At 37.2% G+C, this 22,938-nt stretch overlaps 2 protein-coding genes across 5 annotated transcripts in view; both read left to right on the plus strand.

Moving 5' to 3' along the window:
• PRKG1 (protein kinase cGMP-dependent 1) overlaps window positions 1-22,938 on the plus strand; it is a 1,318,464-nt gene that overhangs the window by 908,215 nt on the left and 387,311 nt on the right. The gene's annotated exons all lie outside the window — the stretch shown is intronic.
• LOC129480498 (small ribosomal subunit protein uS19-like) lies at window positions 21,030-21,533 on the plus strand. Its single transcript, XM_055274335.2, has one exon. It carries the CDS (start codon window positions 21,045-21,047, stop codon window positions 21,480-21,482), a length of 438 nt encoding a protein of 145 aa, XP_055130310.1. The 5' UTR covers window positions 21,030-21,044; the 3' UTR covers window positions 21,483-21,533.

Consider the following 22,938-nt stretch of genomic DNA (forward strand, 5'->3'; position numbering starts at 1 on the left):
AGGCACGAGACACAGTTTTGCTTTTGGCTCTGTTGCAACCAACCTATTGGTTCATCAATTCAAGAATGAAGTATTGAGCATCTTTAGATGCCAGAAATTGTGCTGGGTGCCTTCAGTAAATTTTTAGGCTGGAAGGAAGGCAGACATTAAACAAATAACTACCCAAGTAATTATAATTATAGAAAGTGCTATAAAGAAAAAATAAAGGCTTGTATAAGAGTAAATGACAAGCAACTGAATTAGTCTAGGAACTAGGAAGACTACTCTAGATTCCTGAGACCACAAGGATAAGCAGCAGTTACTTAGAGAAAAGGGGGACAGATAGTATATGGGATGGGTGGTGGAGGGGCCTCTGGAAGCATGGTCCAGGTAAAGAGCGCAGCATATGTGAAGATCCTGTGTCCCAGGTTATATTTGAGAATTGAAAAGATCAGAGTGACTAGAGTAGTGCACATGAAGGGGAGAGGGCTGAAAGTTAAGATTAGAGACATCGACAGGGGAAGATCATACATGGCCTCATATAGTGTTTCACTTATCTACTGAGGTATAACAAGCTACCCCAAACCTTAGACTGTTAAAACAACAATTTGTTATTTCTCATGATTATATATTAAATAATTGTGCATTGGCTGTGCTCAGCTGAGTGGTTCTTGTGCTCTACGTGTCAGCTGGGTCACTAAGCTGCATTCAGCTGTGAGCTCAGCTGGGGTTCTACTTATGTCTGTGGTTTCATCTGGGTGGCTGAAATAGCTGGAAACTGGCTTCTTCCACATGATCTTTCATAATTCAGTAGTCTAGCTGAACTTCTTGAAATTTGAGTGGATTCAAAAATGATTGGAGCTGATGGTACCAGGCCTCTTATGACCTAGCCTTAGAACTGGCATAGCCATTCTATTTATTAGTTAAGGCAAATCACAAGGCCAGCCCAGGTCCAAGGGGGAGATAGACGCCATCTATTTTGAGGAGTTGTGCTAAGCCTTTAGAGAGTGGAAGGAAAAGATTTGTTATGAGGCAGTATACCATATAGATAATTTTAAACATTTTGGACTTGAGATTTTTATTATTTGTTATAAATCTAGCATGTTTGAAATGCCTTATTTATTGTAGTCTTCACAACAATATAATGAAATAAGCAACATCATGATACTTTTCTTAAGTTAGATGGGTCACAAAACTATTAAGTGGCAAGGCCAGACACCAACTGAGCTCTAACTCAAAGCAGTCTGTTTTTGACCACCATGCTGCTGCATGACCATTTTGCTGATTCTCAGTCATAGTTCCTTCATCTTTTCAATGATGAAATCCATGAGGATGACTAAAATGTGTGAGAATTGTAATAGGCAAAGCTATCATATGTAAGTTTAAAGCATAAAAAAATCCACCTTTGGAAAAATCTCATTGTTAATCCACTCCTTGATACAGTTCAGAAAATGAATTAATAAATTATGGACAAAAGCAGCTCATTAGCCCTAACTCCCTAACCCCATCTGCTATTATTGTTAGAAGCTGAGATTCCCAAAGTCCCACCAGACAAATGGAGAAACATTATCAGTGACATTAGGGGCTCTTTCTCCAACCAGCTACCCTTGCCAGTTGCTCACTTATTTCTAGAAATCTCAGACATGTCTCATGTAACTTCATAAATAAATCTTCTTGCTACCACCTGGTGTTCACAACTTTCCTTCTCTCCTACTCTAGAATTTTTTAGTGGGATTTCCTTCCAGATCATCTACTACTTCTAAAGCCTCATTGTATGTTAGGTGCTGAAATGGGAAGATTGCTTCTCTATCCTTTGTGTTTAACTCTATTAGAGTTACTGCCTCTTTACAAACAACCTGATAGTTTGTAAGACTTAAAATGGAAATATGCAAGTCACGTAGAGGAGAGAATTTGTATTCTTCGCCCCTCTATCCCTAGGATGAATCTGAATGGCAGTTACCAGGCAGTCTTCAGTGATTTTTCTTTTCCCCTGCTGACTGAGGCTTGGATATTGATTTGAAGTTTTCTGATTCCATCTCTACTTAAGATGAATTTTCTCTCAGAAGAGTCATCAATCCTTCATGCCAATAGACTTCTGGTAGCTACACTACCAGTCTGCCAGATATGGTCAGACATGTATGAGTGCTGGGATCTACAATTTAATTTAAGCTTGAGCTGTTGTCCTCAGTGTACTATCATGTGATGTTTACTTTCATGTGTCAACTTGATTGGGCTAAGGGATGCCCAGAAAACTGGTAATACATTATGTCTGGGTGCATCTGTGAGGGTGTTTCCAGAAGAGATTAGCATTTGAACTGGTAGTAAGTAAAGAAGTCCATCTTCACCAATGTGGGCAGACATCATCCAATCTGTTGAGGACCTGAATAGAACAAAAAGGTGGAGAAAGGGCAAACTCTCTCTTCCTGAGGGACATTCATCTTCTGACTTCAAACATCGGCACTCCTGGTTCTCTTGCTTGAGGATTTGAACTACAACTTATACCATTAGCTCCCCTGGATCTCAAGTACTTGGACTCTAACTGAATTACACCACCATCTTTCTTGCTTCTGCAACTTGCAGATGGCAGATTGTGGGGCTCTCAGTCTCTATAATTGTATGAGCTACATAGTATAATAAATCTCTCTCTATGTCTTTGTCTCTCTGTCTGTATAGACAAATATAGATAGGTGATATGGATATAGATCCTATTAGTTCTATTTATCTTGAGAACCCTAGCTAATACATAACAATAATATTTTCTGCAAATTTAAGCAAGTTTTGTATTTCAATCTCATGTGACTTCATTGCAGTGTTGAGGTAATCATGATTTACCCATGGGTTAAGAAAGACATTTTTGCTTATGGCAAGAAATAAATTGCTGGGGCTGCATCTATGCTATTAAGCAACCAATAGTTGTGAACCAAACAACTATTTAACGGATTAACATATTTACTTATCTCTGAGTTGTTTTGGAGTTTTAAAGGATGCAAGTGTTTTCTCTGAAAGAAAATTGGCAGCATGCTTCTGCTGGCAGGGCTGTGTGTCAGAATGGAATTGGTTGAGATAATAAATGTACTTTAAAAAGAATCTGTTGTGTTTATGTAAGTTTTTAAGTGTGGCTGCCTCCACCTTTATAGTTTCCTGTTATTATTCCATTTGTCCTTCCAGGAGGTAGAATGCTTTAAGACTGTCAGAAGAAATGAGACAAAAAATTGTGTTCTTCAATTATTAGGAAACTTTTCAGATGAAAATCCATTTTAAAACAAAGTGGTTTTCTTTGAAGATGAATTTCCTGAAACTCAAGTGTTCTTTTATTTTTCAAAAATAAAATAAAAAAAGAAGCTTTTGCCACTTCCAAACACCACTCAAGTAAATAATAAGAATGAGATACAGAAAGCAGGCTGATGGAAGTGATAGTTTTGTTTGAATGAGTCACAGATTAATTATAAGAAAAGTTTAGCTTTAGAGCAGACAAGTAAATATACTGCCACAGAGGTTGTTTTGTGTCCTAAATTACCCCAAAATGTAGTGGCTTAAAACATGATTTATTGTTTCTCATGATTCCCTGGGTTGACTGGACTCAGTGTGCCCATGTTCTACTCCATATATTGTAGCTGAGGCCATGGGTACACTGAAATGTCCAAGGTGGCCTCACATCCTTCAGGGTCTGTCTCCAAATTGCCTGTCATCATACAGTAGTTTAGAATGAGATTCTTTACAGCTTGGTGGTTGGCTTTTAAGGATGAAAAATGTAAGCTACAGGACTTTTTATGTCTTATAACTTATTTTGACCCCATTTTTTGGGTCTAAGCAAGTCACCAGCCTAGGTCACATTCAGAGGGAGGGGAGTTAGCCTCCACCTCTTCGTGGGAGAAATGGCAAAGAGTTTGGAAGCATCTTTAACTCACCACGGAAATATCAGTTTACTCATCCATTGAGGTTTTGAGAGTCTACTGTATTCCTGACACTATTCTCAGTGCTATAAGGAATAGACCCTTGAAAGAATCTTTCGCTTTCTTTCAGCTCCATTACTGACATACTGTGCAATCTTAGCCAAGTTTCTTTTCATTTTTGTAACTTACTCTTCTCATCTTTAAAATGGAGATAATTGTTGCTTTACATGTAATTAAGTCATTTAATTTTCACAGTTGTGATGTTAACCTAGGTAAAACACTTAGAATGTGTTAATGCGTGTAAAGAGATAGAACAGTACCAGGCACATAACCACTCACAAGTTAGTTGTTACTGTTGTTACTGCTTGCTTATGAGAAAAGTGGAGCCAAGGGGATTGTGACTTGCCCACTGATCTATTTAACGGCAGATTCTGTTTTAGCAGTACAAGATAAAATTACCTTATAATGTATTTTCTCATAAAATTGGCCAAAGGTTTCTGCAAAATGCAACTGACTTGCTTTTTAATAAATTATCTGGGAACATTTTGCAAGCCAGTTACATAGACTTACAGAATGTACTTCCCATTCTCTGTTCTAGCTCCAATCCAATTACTCTCATGGCTCTTTACCACTAGACACCTCCTCACCTTCTCTAGTCTTGTTTTACTTCTCCCCTATCAAATTCTACATTCCAGCCATATCAGATCACTTGCAGTTCCCACCTTTAACATGCTGTTTTACACGTCCATGTCTTTATTATACTCTGTTCCCAGTTCTGGAATGCTGATATCGTATTACTTTATGCCCCAGCTATTATCTGCTCTTTTTTCTTCCTTGCCTTAGACGTTTCCTATTCCATTCCTGACTTCTCCTTCTAATTTGAATCTGCTCGGGCCTTTGCCCTACCACTCCCAAAGCACATGATTACCTCTTTCATGAGACATTATTATATTATAAATTATCTATTACTTATCCATTCCCATAATCTTTCCAAGCTGGAAGGTATGAAATACATCTTTTTTCTTCTGAGTTGTCAAAACCGCATGGTGCCATAAAAGCTGTGTCATCACAAGTATAGTTACCTAAGTAAGGTTTCTTTTCTTTCATTTTAAAAAATATGTTTTTAGAAATGGAGTCTTACTCTGTCACCTAGGCTGGACTGCAATGACACAATCATAGCTCACTGCAACCTTGAGCTCCTGGGTTTAAGTAATCCTCCAGCTTCAGCTTCCAGAGTAGCTGGGATTAAAGGCATGGCCACCATGCCTGGCTCCCGAGTAAGGATACTTAATATGTATTTTACAGCCACAATTTCTTACAAAGGGAACCAGAACCAAAAATTTATTTTCAATATCATATTTATATGTATTATATATTTTCTAGGATTTCTATTACAAGTTGTAGTTTTGGGTTTTTTTAAAATATCATCATTGGCACTTAATGTAAGCCATTTAAAGATATGGCAAAAGGACTATTAGAATTTATGCATGCACATTTTATTTTCCCTAGAATTAGAACAACCCAGATATTTAGGGCCAGCAAATTCCCAGTACTTTTCATGTAATATAGCTTGGAGTCTCATTTCAACCTGCTAATGTTGGATAAACATTTCAGTCATTGAAGATACAAGCTAATGTTTAAATCACAGGCAACTTGGAGGATATTTGTCTGCTTCTATTTGGGTGACTAGACGACTCATGTAAGTGGAATCATAAAGTATTTATCCTTCTGCATCTGGCTCATTTTACAGATGATAATGTCTCATAGGTTTAACCATGCTGTAACAAATGGCAGCATTTATTTCTTTTTTAGGGCTGAAATAATATTCTATTGTATGAAGACATTTGTCCTTGGGTATCCAAGGGTAATCGGTTCTAGGACCCTCCACCGAACCAAAATCCACATCCACTCAAGTCACTCAGCTGGTCCTGCAGTGCTCACCTATACAAAAAGTTAGTCATCCTTATCTGCAGGCTCACATCTCTCAGTACTGTATTTTCCATCTGTATTTGGTTGAATCTGCAGATGAGAGATTTGCAGATACACAGAGCCAAATGTATGCCAATTATTATTATGATTAGTATTTTTAGAGACAGAGTCTCACTCAGTCACCCACGTTGGAGTGCAGTGGTGCATCTCCGCTCACTGCAACCTCTGCCTCCTGGGCTCAAGTGATTCTCGTGTCTCATCCTCCTGAGTAGCTGGCGCTACAGGCATGCACCACCATGCCCAGTTAATTTTTGTGTTTTTAGTAGAGACAGGGTTTCGCCATATTGCCCAGGCTGGCCTCAAACTCCTGGCCTCAAATGATCTCCCTATCTCAGCCTCCCAAAGTGCTGAAATTACAGGTGTGAACCACAGCATCTGGCCAACTTTTTCTTTTTTTAAATTATTTCATCTATAAGTGGCATTTAGATTGTTTCCGTATCTTGGCTATAGTCAATAATGCTGCAACGAACAGGAAATCTTTTCAAGATCTTTTGAATATATTTCCAGAAGCGGGATTGATGTATCACACAGTAGTTCTATTTTAAATTTTTTGAGGAAACTCAATACTGTTTCGCACAGTGGCTACACCACCCTATATTCCCATCAACAGTGTATAAGAGTTCTAATTCCTCCACAACCTCGCCAACACTTATCTTTTGTTTCTGTTTACTTGTTTCTTTTTTGATAACAGACATTTTGGCAGGTAAGAAGTGAAATTTTGTTGTGGTTTGGATTTCTTTTTTCCAATAAGTTATGTTGGCAATTTTTCATATAGCTACCGGCATTTTGTATGTCTTCTTTGGAGAAATATTTATATATTTATTCAAGTCTTTTCCCCAATTTTTAATTAGTTTGTTTCTTTGTTTTTGTTTTTGTTTTGCAAATGAGTTGTAGGAGATTCTCATTTATATTGGACATTAATCCCTTATGAGATAGGTGGTAGCCAGAGGTTGTGGGGAGAAGGAAATAGGGAATTGTTTTTCAATGGTCTGAAGTTTCTGTTATGCATGTTAAATAAATTCTAGAGGTTGTCTGTACAACATAGTACCTATAGTTAATAATATAGTATTGTGTTTATTAAAATATAAAGGATATATCTCATGTTAAATTTTCTTACTGCAAAGCAAACAAAAAACACACAAAAGAACACAAATAAATTGTTGGAGGTGACTATATACTTAGTACCTTGGTTGTGGTGATCGTATTATGGGTATAGGCTTATGGCATGGCCCAACTCATTAAAAGATACATTGAATGTATGCATTTTTTGTGCATCGATTATATCTCAATAAAGCTAAAAAAAGTAAAAATTGAAAACTGAAGTCAGGGGAATGTTGGCCAATAATGACATGCTTTTTGCTAAAGCACTGCTTAGTTGGGTTATGAAAAATCAAAGAGCATATTGGCATCTCTTAAGAACAAGGTTATTTCAGTTTAAGTAAAATACAAATTCTACTTTGAAAAAGTACAAGGACTTCTTTCCCACCATACTGTACTGTGACACATCAACTAAAAGCATTACTTCAACTTCTGTCTGTGCTTTCATAACCCTTTTGTCATCTTCTTGGCTTTATGTCTCAAACCAATGGGACTTTTATAGGCTGATCATAGACACAGCTTCACTTTTTGAAAGGGCCACTAGCTTTCTCCATGGTGGCCTCTCCCTAGAGCAGAGGAGATAAACAATGCAGGGTGTGATGTTGCTAATTAAGCAATCTAAGATTTTGGCAAATGAACTGGAGGCACTGGTTGATTGAGAATTCCCACTGGAGCGCTAGCTCTGGGTTTGTGTCCAGGTTTTACCACTTAGATACAGAACAGTGAAGTTACTCATGAGAGGTCTTAAAGTTTCTGTCTCTTCATTTGCGTAAGGTAGATAATAAGAGACTCTAAAGAAATAATCTAAAGAATTATTGAACAATAAAATGAACTAGTTCATATACAATTATATGATTATCTCTATGTCACTGACAAGAAAATAAACTCAGAGAGGTTAATTAACTTATTTAATGTCATGTAGTTACAAAGTAACGACTGGGACTTAAATAAATAAAATTTATTTTCTTTATATGTTAATGCTGCTTATTACTTCCCATCCTGACAGAGAGAGATTTGTAGAGCCCTCCACTTAACACACATTCTTTTTTTTTTTTTTAATACATGTGCACAACGTGCAGATTTCTTACATACGTATACATGCACCATGTTGGTGTGCTGCACCCATTAACTCATCATTTATATTAGGTATATCTCCTAATGCCATCCCTCCCCCGGCCCCCCACCCCACAACAGGCCCCAGTGTGTGATATTCCCCTTCCTGTGTCCAAGTGTTCTCATTGTTCAATTCCCACCTATGAGTGAGAACATGCGGTGTTTGGTTTTTTGTCCTTGAGATAGTTAGCTGAGAATGATGGTTTCCAGCTTCATCCATGTCCCCACAAAGGACATGAACTCATCCTTTTCTATGGCTGCATAGTATTCCATGGTATATATATGCCACATTTTCTTAATCCAGTCTATCATTGATGGACATTTGGGTTGGTTCCAAGTCTTTGCTATTGTATAGTGCCACAATAGACATACGTGTGCATGTGTCTTTATAGCAGCATGATTTATAGTCCTTTGGGTATATACCCAGTAATTGGATGGCTGGGTCAAATGGTATTTCTAGTTCTAGATCACTGAGGAATCGCCACACTCTCTTCCACAATGGTTGAACTAGTTTACAGTCCCACCAACAGTGTAAAAGTGTTCCTATTTCTCCACATCCTCTCCAGCACCTGTTGTTTCCTGACTTTTTAATGATCGCAATTCTAACTGGTATGAGATGGTATCTCATTGTGGTTTTGATTTGCACTTCTCTGATGGCCAGTGATGACGAGCATTTTTTCATGTGTCTGTTGGCTGCATAAATGTCTTCTTTTGAGAAGTGTCTGTTCACATCCTTGGCCTGCTTTTTGATGGGGTTATTTGTTTTTTTCTTGTAAGTTTATTGGAGTTCTTTGTAGATTCTGGATATTAGCCCTTTGTCAGATGAGTAGATTGCAAAAACTTTCTCCCATTTTGTGGGTTGCCTGTTCACTTTGATGGTAGTTTCTTTTGCTGTGCAGAAGCTCTTTAGTTTAATTAGATCCCATTTGTCAATTTTGGCTTTTGTTGCCATTGCTTTTGGTGTTTTAGACATGAAGTCCTTGCCCATGATTATGTCCTGAATGGTATTGCCTAAGTTTTCTTCCAGGGTTTTTATGGTTTTAGGTCTAACATTTAAGTCTTTAAGCCATCTTGAATTAATTTTTGTATAAGGTTAACACACATTCTTACCTTCATATTAATCTGTCCTAATTCCTACTATTTCTACCTAAATAATTCCTTTGGGTTATGACATTTGACTCCAGAAATCAAACTGTGAATCCGAAAACTCCTACACTAATCCATCAACACTTACAGATATCTTAGGATAAATTGTATGGTTATATAGTCTGTCACTTGACTGCAAAAATCTCTTACAAGATATTCATTCAGTTAGCCATGTACTAAATTGAGGAAGTATGCATCAGTTTAGGTCTAAGCTCTGTTATTAAAATTGCCTGAAAATTAGTACATATGATAATTAGAGATATAAATAATTGTGTAAATTGTATTAAATCATTTTTTGTAGAAGGTAAACAATTAGAAGTTTCATATTTGAAAGATTAAAAATGATATTAGACAAGAAATATTCATATTAAGAATTATGGCCAGGCGCAGTGGCTCACGCCTGTAATCCCGTCACTTTGGGAGGTCAAGGCGGGTGGATCACATGAGGCCAGGAGTTTGAAACCAGCCTGGCCAACATGGTGAAACCCCCTCTCTACTAAAAATACAAAAATTAGTTGAGTGTGGTCGCGCACACACACCTGTAATCCCAGCTCCTCGAGAGGCTGAGGCAGGAGAATCACTTGAACCTGGGAGGTGTAGGTTGCAGTGAGCCAAGGTTGTGCCACTGCACTCCAGCCTGGGCAATACAGCAAGACTCTGTCTAAACACATACATACATATATATTAGGGCTAGGTGGAGTGTCTCATTCCTGTAATCCCAGCATTTTGGGAGACCAAAAAGGGAGGACCCCTTGAGCTTAGGAGTTTTACATCAGCCTGGGCAACATACTGAAACCTATCTCTACAAAAAAAAATAATAAGCCAGGTGTGGTGGCATGTACTTGTAGTCCCAGCTACTTGGGAGGCTGAAGCAGGAAGATCACGTGAGCTCAGGAGTTTGAGGCTGCAGTGAACTATGATCATGCCATTGCACCCAAGCCAGGGTGACAGAGTGAGACCTTGTCTCTACAAATAAATAAATAATACATAAAATACTCTCTACAGAGTGACCTTTGAATTCTCTACTATCTTTGGATCATGCACTTCAATACATGAGTTTTTATTTATTAAGAGTTAATATTTTTGAACCTATATTTCCAAATTGACATAGGGAAAAAACTATTTTAACACTGAATAAGACCTTTGACTATATGACCTAAGTCAAATATTCCATCTCTCACATTTTATTAAAGCATTTACTTCAAAGTCATATATTCTTGGATGTATTCTAAAAGGTAAAAAATTTTGTCATTCAACAAACTTTGAGTATCTATCATTTACTAGGCATTAAGCTGAAAGAATTGGACACCGTACCTGACCTTAAGGTAATAGGAGCCTAGGACTGCAGTTGGAAAACTTTCCCCTAAAAGACCAAATAGTAAATATTATAGGTTTGCAGGTCATACGGTCTTTGTCGCAACACAACTACTCACCTCTGCCACTGTACCCTAAAAGCAGACATAGATAATACGCCAGCGAGCATGACTATATTTCAATAAAATTTGATTTACCAAAATAGGTAGTGGACTAGTGGACCATAGTTTGGCGATCTAGGGATGAAGCAAGACTGTTAATCACAATACAAGAATTGCTATGACAGCGGGAGATCCAAGTACCTCGGGAGCTCAGATAAAGGACAGCCAGACTTTGCCTTTGTAAATGGGTCTGTGAAGAATCTGGAGTAAGCAGGAAAAAGGGAAGGAAGGAAATTAGAGAAATTATCAAGCAATTTTTCTCAGAGAAGATTATGGCTGAATTTTATCTTAAAAATATGGAGCAATTCACAAGGAGGCCACGCTAACATCTATTTCATGTTAAGAATAGAGGCTATTGTAAATCTTGTTACCTCAGCCTAAACCAAAGTTTCCAAACTATGTAGTATGGAATTCCTCAATACATTAATAGATATTCCCGAATAAAGGAGTTACCTGGTTGAGTAAGTTTGAAAAATACTCTTTTCCTTCTTCAATTAGCTTTCTCAGTGTTTTTAAATTTCTTTTAGCAAATGAAGACTTTATAAAGTCATGTAGTAAAGAGGATTTTTCAAATTTTTATAACTCAGAATTTTAAAATTTATTTAGGGAGCCCTTCTCTTGATGTGGGATACCCATTAATGTATTTCAGAAATAGTATTTTGAATATTGTGGTTTTCAAGACAGTCATAAACTAAGGATTAAGAGTCCTAGACCCATTTATCTGTCCATACGTAGGCAGTAAGGTTTCAGAAGCACTTTAAACAGATGGCTTCTCATCATAGGAGTGTCCTGGGCAACAGGTGTCTAGCCACTGGGAGATGAGAATTTGAGCAAGACTCAGTCACCAGGGGTTTTGAAGTTTCAAGCAGAACAAATAGCAAACTCACTTGCTGAACTGGGAAAATTATGAAATTATAAAGTGAGACAGTATTGCTCCCAAAGGGCATTTGCTTGTCACGAGGATCAGGAATGCTATTGGTATTTCATGGGTAGAAATGAGAGATGATAAACGTTCTGCAGTACATAGGCCAGCCCTGCACATTGAAGATGTGTGCTGTCCCAAATGCCAATAGAGCTCCATGGAGAAACACTGTCGAAGAACAAGGAGTGGGGGATCACCTCCCAAGTTTCAGAAGACTGGGAAGAAAATTGGGGATAAACCTTATAGGCACATCACCATTAGTGCAGCCATTAAATATTTAAAAGGTCATACATTCCTTTTTCATTTTTAACAACCAGATGTAATTTATTTAATTCCATAAAAATATATAAGATTTTATTTTTGATGCAGGCATATGCAATTGTAAAACTTACAGAGCAAAGATCAGGTGCAGTGTGATCTTTTGAATAAGCCATTGCATTAGATGCTATTAAGCATTTCAGAGGCAATTTAATAAAGTGTGTGATTAATGCCTCACTTCCTGATGGTCATTCTGACAGGAGCACCAGAGTAACCTGAGTGCTGATTTCAAACCTAGCCCTTCAGTGAGTTTTTTAAAAGGCTACTGTAACAGCCTTTTATAAGAAAACTCTGTCAATAAATGTTTCTCTTCTGAATTCGTCTCCAGTAAATAGCCTCAAGGAAATATTCCTGTGGTTCCTGAAAAATAACAAGCAGAAGATCCTTTACACAGACCAGGGTAATCATAAATATGGCACCTTTTTTGAAATATAAGATGTGCTCCCTCCTCTGGGCTGATGAAGCTGCTGTCAGGGCACAATGGGTGGCATACAGAGAGTGAATGGGCTGAATTTCAGCCCTCACTCAGGCCCCCTGCAGGTGCCTTTGTACGTTTGCAAACTGTGTAATCCTGTCTAGTGACCCTGGGTCAGAAACGCTGTTGCTTCATTGCATTTGGCTTTATTGCATATAGTCCTTCAATCTGAATGTTTTAAGTACCTACTACACGGCATTCTCTATATTAAGTATAGCATTACACAAGCTAAATGACATGTTCCCTTAATTGAGTGCCTACCCTACAGCAGCCCCTTGGCCAAATATTTCATATTTATTAATAATAACAACAACTCCATAAGCTAAGTTTTATTGTTTTAATTTTCCAACTAAGGAAGCTTCTTGGCTTTAAGTATCTTGCCCATAGTTACACAACTAGGAAGGGAAGGGTGCTGGGATTCAAAGCCTTTTTTTTCCCCTGATTCTAAGTTTCCTGTTACTATTTACTACAAAAGTAGGGCTTTCAATGAATTTATTTATTAGAGAGGAGACAAATATACCAACAGATGGTTACAATACAAGTGTAAGTGCTATTCAGGTGGGATGCCTACTTAGATGTAGAGAGAAAGTTGTCAGGGGCCAATTTCCAGAAGAGGTTGTCCTTGAGTTTTGAAGAAGTTTCTACAAACATATGGGAATCCAGAGGTTGATAAACCAGAATGCAGGCTGAAAAACTTGGCTACACTTCAGAAAATAAGCTGGAATAGGTTTGTGTGTTTTAGTGATTATTTTAAGTTATCATATACCAAATGAAAATAATTGACTGGTAAGGCTATCAATCTTACTGCACATTAAAATTATCTGAGTAGAAGAACAACATAACGGAACTTCAAAGACATTATACTGGAAGAAATAAGCAGACACAAACGGACAAATATTGTGATTCTACTTCTAAGGGATACCTGCCATAGTCAAATTCATAGAGAGAGAAAGTAGACTAGTGGTTGACAGGGGCTAGTTATTCTTTAACAGGTACACAATTTCAGCTGGTAATGTTGAAAAAGTTCTGGAGACAGATAGTGGTGATGGTTGCACAACAATATGAATATTCTTAATGCCATTTAGCTGTATACTTAAAAATGGTTAAGACAGTACATTTTACGTTACGTATATTCTACAACAATTAACAAAATAGAGTGATTTCTTGGAACCTACCCTATGACCTCTTGAATCAGGGTATCTAATGACTTTACGGTTCGGAAACAATTGGCCCAGGACATTTTGACCAAAGATCTGTTGTAAGAATCTGCTAAACTGAATTACATTAAAATGAAATCTGAAAGTTCATAGTTAGATATAGCGTAGTTTTAGAAGACGGTTTTAAAGACAACAGTTTTAGGATTTTTGTTGCTTTCATAACTGATACTTGTGTAGTGATTTAATTTTAAATGTATTCTCATATGTTATTTTATGGCAGCTATCTGGTATTGCTTGGCCTAACTTATTATTTGTATGTTAGAGATGAGAACACTGAGTTTCAGTGAGCTAAAGTGTTGCCTTTCTGTTACACATGCTGCTATAGTTACGATGATAAGGAAGATGCCTAACTGATGAGAATAGAACTCTTGTCTAAATGAGAATTATAGGGATAATAGAGAAAGTTCATAGATTTCTTTTTTAAATCATTTAAAAATTGTTATATTTGCTGCCACATTAAATTAATCATCTGGACTGAGACTTATTGAATGAATGAAGAGGTGTCAAAGAGTTGAGTTTCCATGAGAAAAGGCATAAAGCTTAAGGCTTAGGTAGAGAAGGGCAGTGTTTAGCTGTTGTTCTTAGCAAGAGCAGGACAGAACTGGATGAGTAGTGAAGATGACAAAAGGTTCCTCTTTAGAGCCCTGTCCTTGAACTTTTCAGTTTCTTCTGGGTGTGTCCCTTTCCTCGGGGGGGATCAAGAGAATGTGTGTTACTCAACCCCTTCTAGAGCAAGAATTAGGACCTTGGGATTTCTTGCCCTCATGTTCCTGAGCTCACTTCCAGTATCTACATGGGCCTGTTTCCCAGCCTTTTTCTTCCTGCCCTGTCATTTTGCCCAACCCATGTCTGAGCATTGGCCAAAAGGCCACGGTTTATGTGTGTTTGGAGTGGACTGATTGTGGTAGACAAAGCTTGGTTGCACGGGGAACCAGGGTCCTGAAAATGCTAGGGATGCATCTGTAGGGCAGTTTATCCAAATATAAATTGTTAAAATATCTTCCCTATGTTGTTCTCTTTTTCCTTTCCCAAGCATGTTGTTAGGCTCTTTCCGTCTACTGGTCTCAGGGTTTTTGGTCAATACCAGAAGCGTCTAGAAGATAAGGTGCTTCTTATGTATTTTTAAAGCCTAGATTCATTGGAATCTAAGAGTGTCTGGAGTCAAATGGAGAAAGACAAGGACCTTGGAGACATTTCCCCAAGAGTGGGTTTCTCTGCATGCAATTGCCTAGAGAGGTTGACCTGAAGCACCAGAGTTCCCAGCCTGACAGAGGTTCCCTTTCTTCTCTGTGCACACAAAAGCAGACAGCCATTGGACTCCAAGGGCCCCTTGTGACATTGATAGCAGGGAAGTTAACAATTTTGCTCCCCACCTTTTGGACATGACATGCTTCCTAGATTCAGGTATGACCTTGAGGAAGAGCTAAACAATGAATGTGACTTAATGTCTTCCTGAAAAAGAAAGGCTGGTACTCCAAATCAAACACATATGATTTGATTTTAAAAATGAAGAATAGGATATTTCCAGCACTCTTTGAGTCTAGACTGAGGTTCATATCTGATGTAATAGAAATTTGTTTTGATTACTGAAGGTCTTAAATAATAACAGCATTCAGAACATTTTGCATATACTGTATCATAATTGTGGTAGCTGCTGAACTTTATTAAGCATTTATTATGTGCCAGGCACCTTCTTAAAACGTTATACCTACTATTTTTCTTGTCTTGGCCACAACTCTGTGCAGAAGGCGATATCATCTTATTTTTAAGCTAAAGAATCTGAGGCCTGGCATGGTGGTTCATGCCTTAATCCCAATACTTTGGGAGGTTGAGGCAGAAGGATCACTTGAGGCCAGGTGTTCGAGACAAGCCTGGGTTACATAGTGAGATCCTGCCTCTACAAAAAAATAAAATAAAAATTAGCCAAGTGTGGTGCAATGTGCCTGTAGTCCTACCTACTCAGGAGGCTAAGCTTAGGTGACAGAGCAAGATCCTATCTCCAAAAAAAAAAAAAAAAAAAAAAGAATCTGAGATGCAGAGAGGTTACATAACTGGCCAAAAGCATAGTTACTAATTAGCAGCAGAGCCTAACTTAACCTGATTTCTTTTGATTCTAAAACTCATATGCTTACCCAGTATACAATTCTCCAGTATAAGGAGTTTAAACTTTTATCACATATATGATAAAAATACAGTAAATTTTTATCTCTAGAGTGGTTTGCTTTATTTAAAGTATTTTTATGTGAAAAAAATTTGAATTCTCCTAATCTGGCAAGATAATAGTCAGCTATTAATAGGTTGTGGCCATTGTGTGATAAGGGCTAAACATTACTAAAAGAAAATAAATCTGGCAGTAATGTGTAAAGTAGATTGAAGTCAGATGTGGGACAAGAAACTGAGAGAAGAAAGACCAGTTATAAGACAATTGCATAATAGACTGAACCAGGATAAATGCCAAATCATCCAATTAAGGGAGAAAAGTATATTTGGTGCAGAAAATGTCTGATAAGCTTGCTAAGGGGAATAATTAGGTAGCTATAAGGTTGAGGACCTCTAATCCTTCATCAATACGGATTGATTTTTTTAGTAAGTCAGAGATGTCTGCTTTTATTCTTTTATCCTGTAAGGAAGTCACTGGCACAGAAATAAACAATACTTGTCAGTGTTGGTGGCACTAATTTGATGCAGAGATGATTTCTTATAAGAGAATCAGAAGGCTACTCTTCTCCATATGCTTCCCAGAGACAATTAATATAACTCCGTATGCTTCTTCCTAGGTAGAGGACATTGTTGAACTATTTGCAGATTTCTGTTTGTTCAGATGTTTTGGCTTATAAATATGGGGCTAAATCTGATATTCTTTGGTTATATTTTAAAACTATAATCTTTTGAAAGTATCAAACCCTTTACTATTAAGTTAGAAAATAACTTGCTTGTTGAATATTTAAAAATTAAATTGTTTTTATTGGTTCCTTTCAACCACAAGGAGCCATCCTTGTCTCTTCTCTTCTCTTTCATTCCACATTCAGTCTACTACGAAATCATGTTGCTTCTACTTTCAAAATATAACAGAGCCCAGCTGCTCCTCATCTCCTCCTTTGCTTCCACGCTGTCCAGCCCTCCATCCTCTGTCATGCAGTAGACTCTTATCTGGTCTACCAGCATCCCCTTTTACTACTTTACAGTTTATTCTCCCTAAAACTGGCAGAAGGATTTTTTTTTTTTCATATGTAAGTAAGATAAGTCACACCTAGGCTGAAAATCCTGCAATAGCTCTACATTTCACCCAGAATAAAGCTAAGTTCTTACAATGACCTATAAGCCCCTTTGTGACCTGCCCGCACCCTTACCTCTTGATGTCTACTGATCTTCCTCTTTTCCCCATTTCACTGAAGTCTAGACACTCTGACCTCTTTGCTACTCCTGGAATCTACCAGGCACTTAAAAACCCTTGGCTCACTCTGTTCGTTCTGCCTGGATGCTCTTCCCCAGAATCCAGTTATCTATCTCCCTGACCTTTCTCAGGTTTCTGCTCAGATCTTGCCTTTAAAGTGAGGACATCCTGGTTACCCTGTTTAATCTTGTAACTTGCCCCTCTTTCCATTGTAATAACTGCTACCCTGTTCATCTTTAAATCATATAAAATTCTGTAGCCATTATCTAATGCAACTCTATGATATACATGTATATTTAAAATATGTATAATATACATTATTTGCTATATTTATTCTTTATTTTCTATTTCCTTGATGAATAGGCTGAAATCTTTTCTTTGGTACACTGATGAATCCTAAATACCTAAAACAATTTCTGGCTCATGAGTTACTCAATAAGTTTTGATGAAGAAACAAATTAATTAATTAAACAATATTTTTTTCCAATATTAAAAAAATTTTTTGGCCAGGCATAGTGGCTCATGCCTGTAACTCCAACATTTTGGGAGGCAAAGGAGGGAGGATCACTTGAAGCCAGGTGTTTGAGACCAGCCTGGGCAACATGGCGAGACCCTGCCTCTTCAGAAAACTGGTGGCACACATCTGTAGTCCTAGCTACTCAGGAGGCTGAGGCAGGAGAATTGCTGGAGCCCAGGAGGTTAAAGCTGTGATCTGCAGTGAATTATGATCATACCACTACACGACAGCATTGGTGACACAGGAAAACTCTGTCTCTAAAAAAGAAATACTATTTTTTTCTTTAAATGGGCCCATTCAGATGCATTTTATCTACTTATAACCATAATTGTGCACTTTATATTTTTGGTATTATAAGAATATATTTACAAAATAGAAAGTTTGAAAATATAAGAAAGTAGTGAGAGAGAAAAAACATAAGACTAATACTAATTCCACCTAACACAATATCTGTTAACCTTTTGATTTTTTCCTGCAAAGCTCTATTCACAGTTGTAAGAAGTTTCTGTAAAATGTAATAATTCCATTGTATACATAACTTTTAGTATCTTCTCTTAATATTATCTTGTAGGTATTCCATGTTTTACATATTTTTCATCAATACATCAATTTTAATCACCGTGTCAGTGATTCTTCAACTTAGGTTGGTTATATCTGTTAGTATTTACTGCATTTGGAATTAAAAATGAAAATATTTGAAAAATATTTATTCACTAATTCATTTGGAAACCTCAATAATAAACATATTATATTGTAACACAAAGTCTATTTTTTAATTAAAATAACCATATTTTCCCAAATCAAAAAAAAAAAAATAAAATAGAAAGGAGTTTAAGTTTACAATTATACATCTCAGCACTTTGGAAGACCGAGGAGAGTGGATCACTTGAAGTCAGGAGTTCAAGACCAGCCTGACCAACATAGTGAAATCCTCATCTCTACTAAAAATACAAAAAATTGGCCAGCTCATGCCTGTAGTCCTAGCTACTTAGGAGGCTGAGGCAGGAGAATCTCTTGAACTGCAACAGAGGTTGCAGTGAGCCCAGATCCCACCATTGCACCCCAGCTTGGGTGACAGCGTGAGACTCAAAAAAAAAAAAAAAAAATTATGCAAATTTCTCAATATCTATCTAACTTGATAAAAGACTGGATTCTCATATTGATATGGTTTGGATGTGTGGCCCCCTCCAAATCTCATATTGAAATGCAATCCTCAGTGTTAGAGGTGGAACTGAGTGGGAGGTGTTGGATCATGGGGTGGGATCCATCATGAGTGGGTTAGTGCCATGCCCTTGGTGATGAGTGGGTTCTCACTCTATTAATTCTCATGAAAGCTGGTTGTTTAAAAGAGCCTGGCACCTCTCTTACTCTCTCTCTCACCATGCTACGTGCCTGATCCTTTATTGTCTTCCACCATATTTTAAGTTTCCTGAGGCCTTCACTGAAAGCCAAGTAGATGCTTGGTGCCATGCTTTTACAGCCTGCAGAATCAGTAGCCCAAAGAAACTTCTTTTCTTTGTAAATTACCCAGCCTTAGGTAGTCTATTATAGCAATGCAAAACAGACTAACACATATCTCTTCTTCTGCATTCGATCTGTTGAATTTATGTGGTTGAGGTTGAAATATATGAAGAAAATACAACCTCACAGATATATGTAGTAGCAAAAGGGAGGCTTACACTAATAGCGTTTCAAGATAATGTGGACATGCTTTTTTGTGATTTCATACTTCATTAACATCCAACAAGAGGCAGTTTCTTAAAGGTTAGTTGCAATATGGAGTCTGAAACTATAGCAATAAACTTTTCATACTCTATTATAACATTAAAATCCATTGATCCACGTTATAATTTGAATGACTCATTTACCAATGTGTGACTTTTATAACATTATGCTTTGGTCATTTGGAAATCATTGGCTCACTGAGTTATGCAAAATTTCCAATATAAAAAAATCATATTTCTTAATGTCATATTTCTTAACTACTGATCTTATCAGAAAAACTCTTCAAGTATTAGAAAGCTTTTATGCTCACAGTGGCAGATAAAAGTTTTCTGAAGTTTTAATTTTCGGTTGAAAGTTTGAAATTTGTCATAGGCAAAAACCACTGTCTGTTATTGCCCTTTAAGTGATGGGCTTAACTTTGTTCATTTTGAAAAACAGTCTGCCAAAACCCGTAATTTTTTAAAATCATTTTCTAGTAAAAAATGATGTTCCATGAAAAAGGTGGCTAACTCGACCTGTAACTCCAACAACCATTCAAAGGATTTTCCTTGAGACAACTATTATACTTCAATATTTTGTCACACACACAATATCAAAAACATGTATACAAAATTAAATTTAAAGATTTAAATTTAATAAAATTAATAACTTTTACTATTTCAGGAAGAATTTCATACTTTAAAGTAAAACTGGCGTGCTATTTATCTTTTTCTATGGTGAGTGTGTGGTAAATAAGAAAATAACAACTAGTATAGTTTGGTGTTACTGCTTTGATTTGTACTGAGAGCCACCATCACTTTTGCACCGTCAACGCAAATGTCAACACAGTTATTCCAGGATAAGCCTTAAGAGTCAAAAAGTTATTCAAGTCCAGCTTTTAAAAAGTTATTCAACACTGAATAGCACAGTTACCACTTGTGTTTGTTGTCACATATTCATGTAAATGATAATTTCTTTGATGATTAGTTTGTTCTGGTACTAGAAGAATAGAAGCAAAACAGCAAAACCAGCCATGTCTGTAGCTTCATTCATTTGTAAAGCAAAAGTACAATTGTGCAGACAGGATCTTAACTGAGTCTGTTTTGAAGCTAAGCTTTTAATTCCAGCAAGGTACCATACCGTTTGAAAGACTCAGTGCAATAATTTCTTTTACTGACTTTGCATCCAGCACACATTCAACAAAGCCAGCTTTACAGGGCTTCATTTGTCTCTTAATTACTGTGTGATCTTCTCTAGTGAATGCAATATGGTAACTGACTTGTAAGATGCTTGACTGATTTTCAGTTTTAAGTTGAAAAGCTATACAAAACACTTTTCTTTTAGAAAATGCATCATTTCTACATTTTAAAAACTCAATTTCTTTTTCTTTAAAGTCTGAATGATTTGTCTCAAAATGGTGTCACAACTTAACTGGCATGATAATCTTTCCAAAAATGTTTTATAACATAATAAGGGAAATTATTATCTATACTAAGAGAGAAAGATAGCTTTCATCTTATTTGTATTTCTTATTTATAGTGTTTCCAAGTTTCTTTGGATTCTCTATCTTCCATGAGTCAGGAACTCTCTGATGTGACATTAAAAAAATATCATTGATAAATAATAATTACACATACTTATGGAGTACATGTGATATTTTGATGCATTTTTATATTTTCCAAGTGTCTTTGGACTTAAAGATTGACTGCTGTGACTTGAGAATATGAGTCTTTTAATCACTCTTTCAAAGTGATAATCTATTCTTAAATTAAGAAAAATATAGCTTTTCTGAGGATCCGGCAAGATGGCAGAAGTAGAGCAGAAGAAGAAGCGGACCTTCTGCAAGTTCACTTACTGCGGCGTGGACCTGGACCAGCTGCTGGACATGTCCTACGACCAGCTGATGCAGCTGTACAGTGCGCGCCAGCGGCGGAGGCTGAACCCGGGCCTGCCGCGGAAGCAGCACGCCCTGCTGAAGCGCCTGCGCAAGGCCAAGAAGGAGGCGCCGCCCACGGAGAAGCCGGAAGTGGTGAAGACGCACCTGTGGGACATGATCATCCTGCCCGAGATGGTGGGCAGCATGGTGGGCGTCTACAACGGCAAGACCTTCAACCAGGTGGAGATCAAGCCCGAGATGATCGGCCACTACCTGGGCGAGTTCTCCATCACCTACAAGCCGGTAAAGCACGGCCGGCCTGGCATCGGGGCCACCCACTCCTCCCGCTTCATCCCTCTCAAGTAGTGGCTCAGCTAATAAAGGCGCACATGGTTCCAAAAAAAAGAAAAAGAAAAATATAACATAAACTTTTATTTTTATTTTTATTTTTTGAGACGGAGTTTTGCTCTTGTTGCCCAGGCTGGAGAGTGCAATGGCGTGATCTCGGCTCACCGCAACTTCCGCCTCCCGGGTTCAAGCAATTCTCCTGCCTCAGCTTCCCAAATAGCTGGGATTACAGGCATGTGCCACCACGCCCAGCTAATTTTGTATTTTTAGTAGAAACGGAGTTTCTCCATGTTGGTCAGGCTGGTCTCGAACTCCCGACCTCCGGTGATCCACCTGCTTCGGCCTCCCAAAGTGCTGGGATTACAGGTGTGAGCCACCACAGCCAGGCTTAAACTTTCTTTTATTAACTTCTTAATAAGTACTATACAATTCTAAAATTATAAGTAAGATAAAATTTTAAAAGTTATAAATGTTTTAAAAATATGTAAAACTGTTATTGAAAAATAAGGTATCCAAATGTATTTACTTGTTGTTTTTCTACTCAGGCACACAGAAAACTTAAGGATTTCAAAAGAATGATCTAGTGGATGATGATAATAAGGTTACAGAGATTATACCGGGTGTAATGACTAGTAAGAGCACAGTAGAAGTACTAATAGCATACTAATTTCTGTAAACACCACACCTATCATAAACCTACTGCCTTAAAAATTTTAGGAGACCCAAGAACAAACAAGCATGCATTCCATTAGTCATTAAAGTGATAATATCATTCTATGTCAGGTGATCTCTGGAGAATTCTATTGTGTACGTGTGAAAGAATAAGTGAAAAAAGCAAACTCCAATTTAGGGAAATAGTTTTGACCTTTGAAGACCCATATAAAAGGGTCACAGGAAATCCCTGGGTTCCCAGACCACATTTTGAGAACTCCTGCTGCATATGATTATGTTATTCTATATGTGCTCCCAATTTTTGTTTTTATTGACACATGCTTTAATAAAATTATTTGTACTTAGGTTTTCCCCCTCTTAGCTATTGTTTTCATGCAATAGGTTACCATAAATAAAATTACTAAGATGAATTAAGAAAATGGGACATATACTAATACAGCTGTCCTAATCTCTTCAAAATGTCAGTGTCATATGGGCAAAGGTGTGAGGATTGTCATAAAAATGAGAGACTATAGAGAGGAATAACAGCCAAAAGCAGTGTTCAGATTTTGACTGGACTTGGTTTGGAAACAAAACAAAACAAAAAACAATTGATAAAGACACTTTTGGACAATAGGTAATATTTGAATGTGGAATAAATACTAGATGATAGTACAGATTTATAGTTAATTTTGTTAGGTATGATCATGGTATTAAGGCTATTTACTTAGGAGAATGTTTTTATTTTTAGGATGTGTATGCTGAAGTATTGAAATTGTTTCATATTGGCAACTTACTGTCAAATGTTTCTTTCAAAAATAAC

Source organism: Symphalangus syndactylus, chromosome 4 (genome assembly GCF_028878055.3).
Source record: "Symphalangus syndactylus isolate Jambi chromosome 4, NHGRI_mSymSyn1-v2.1_pri, whole genome shotgun sequence".
In the NCBI taxonomy this organism is placed as follows: Eukaryota; Metazoa; Chordata; class Mammalia; order Primates; family Hylobatidae; genus Symphalangus; species Symphalangus syndactylus.

Coding starts and splice junctions, on each gene's coding strand:
- LOC129480498 (XM_055274335.2), top strand. CDS start 21,045: ATGGCAGAAGTAGAGCAGAAGAAGAAGCGGACCTTCTGCAAGTTCACT.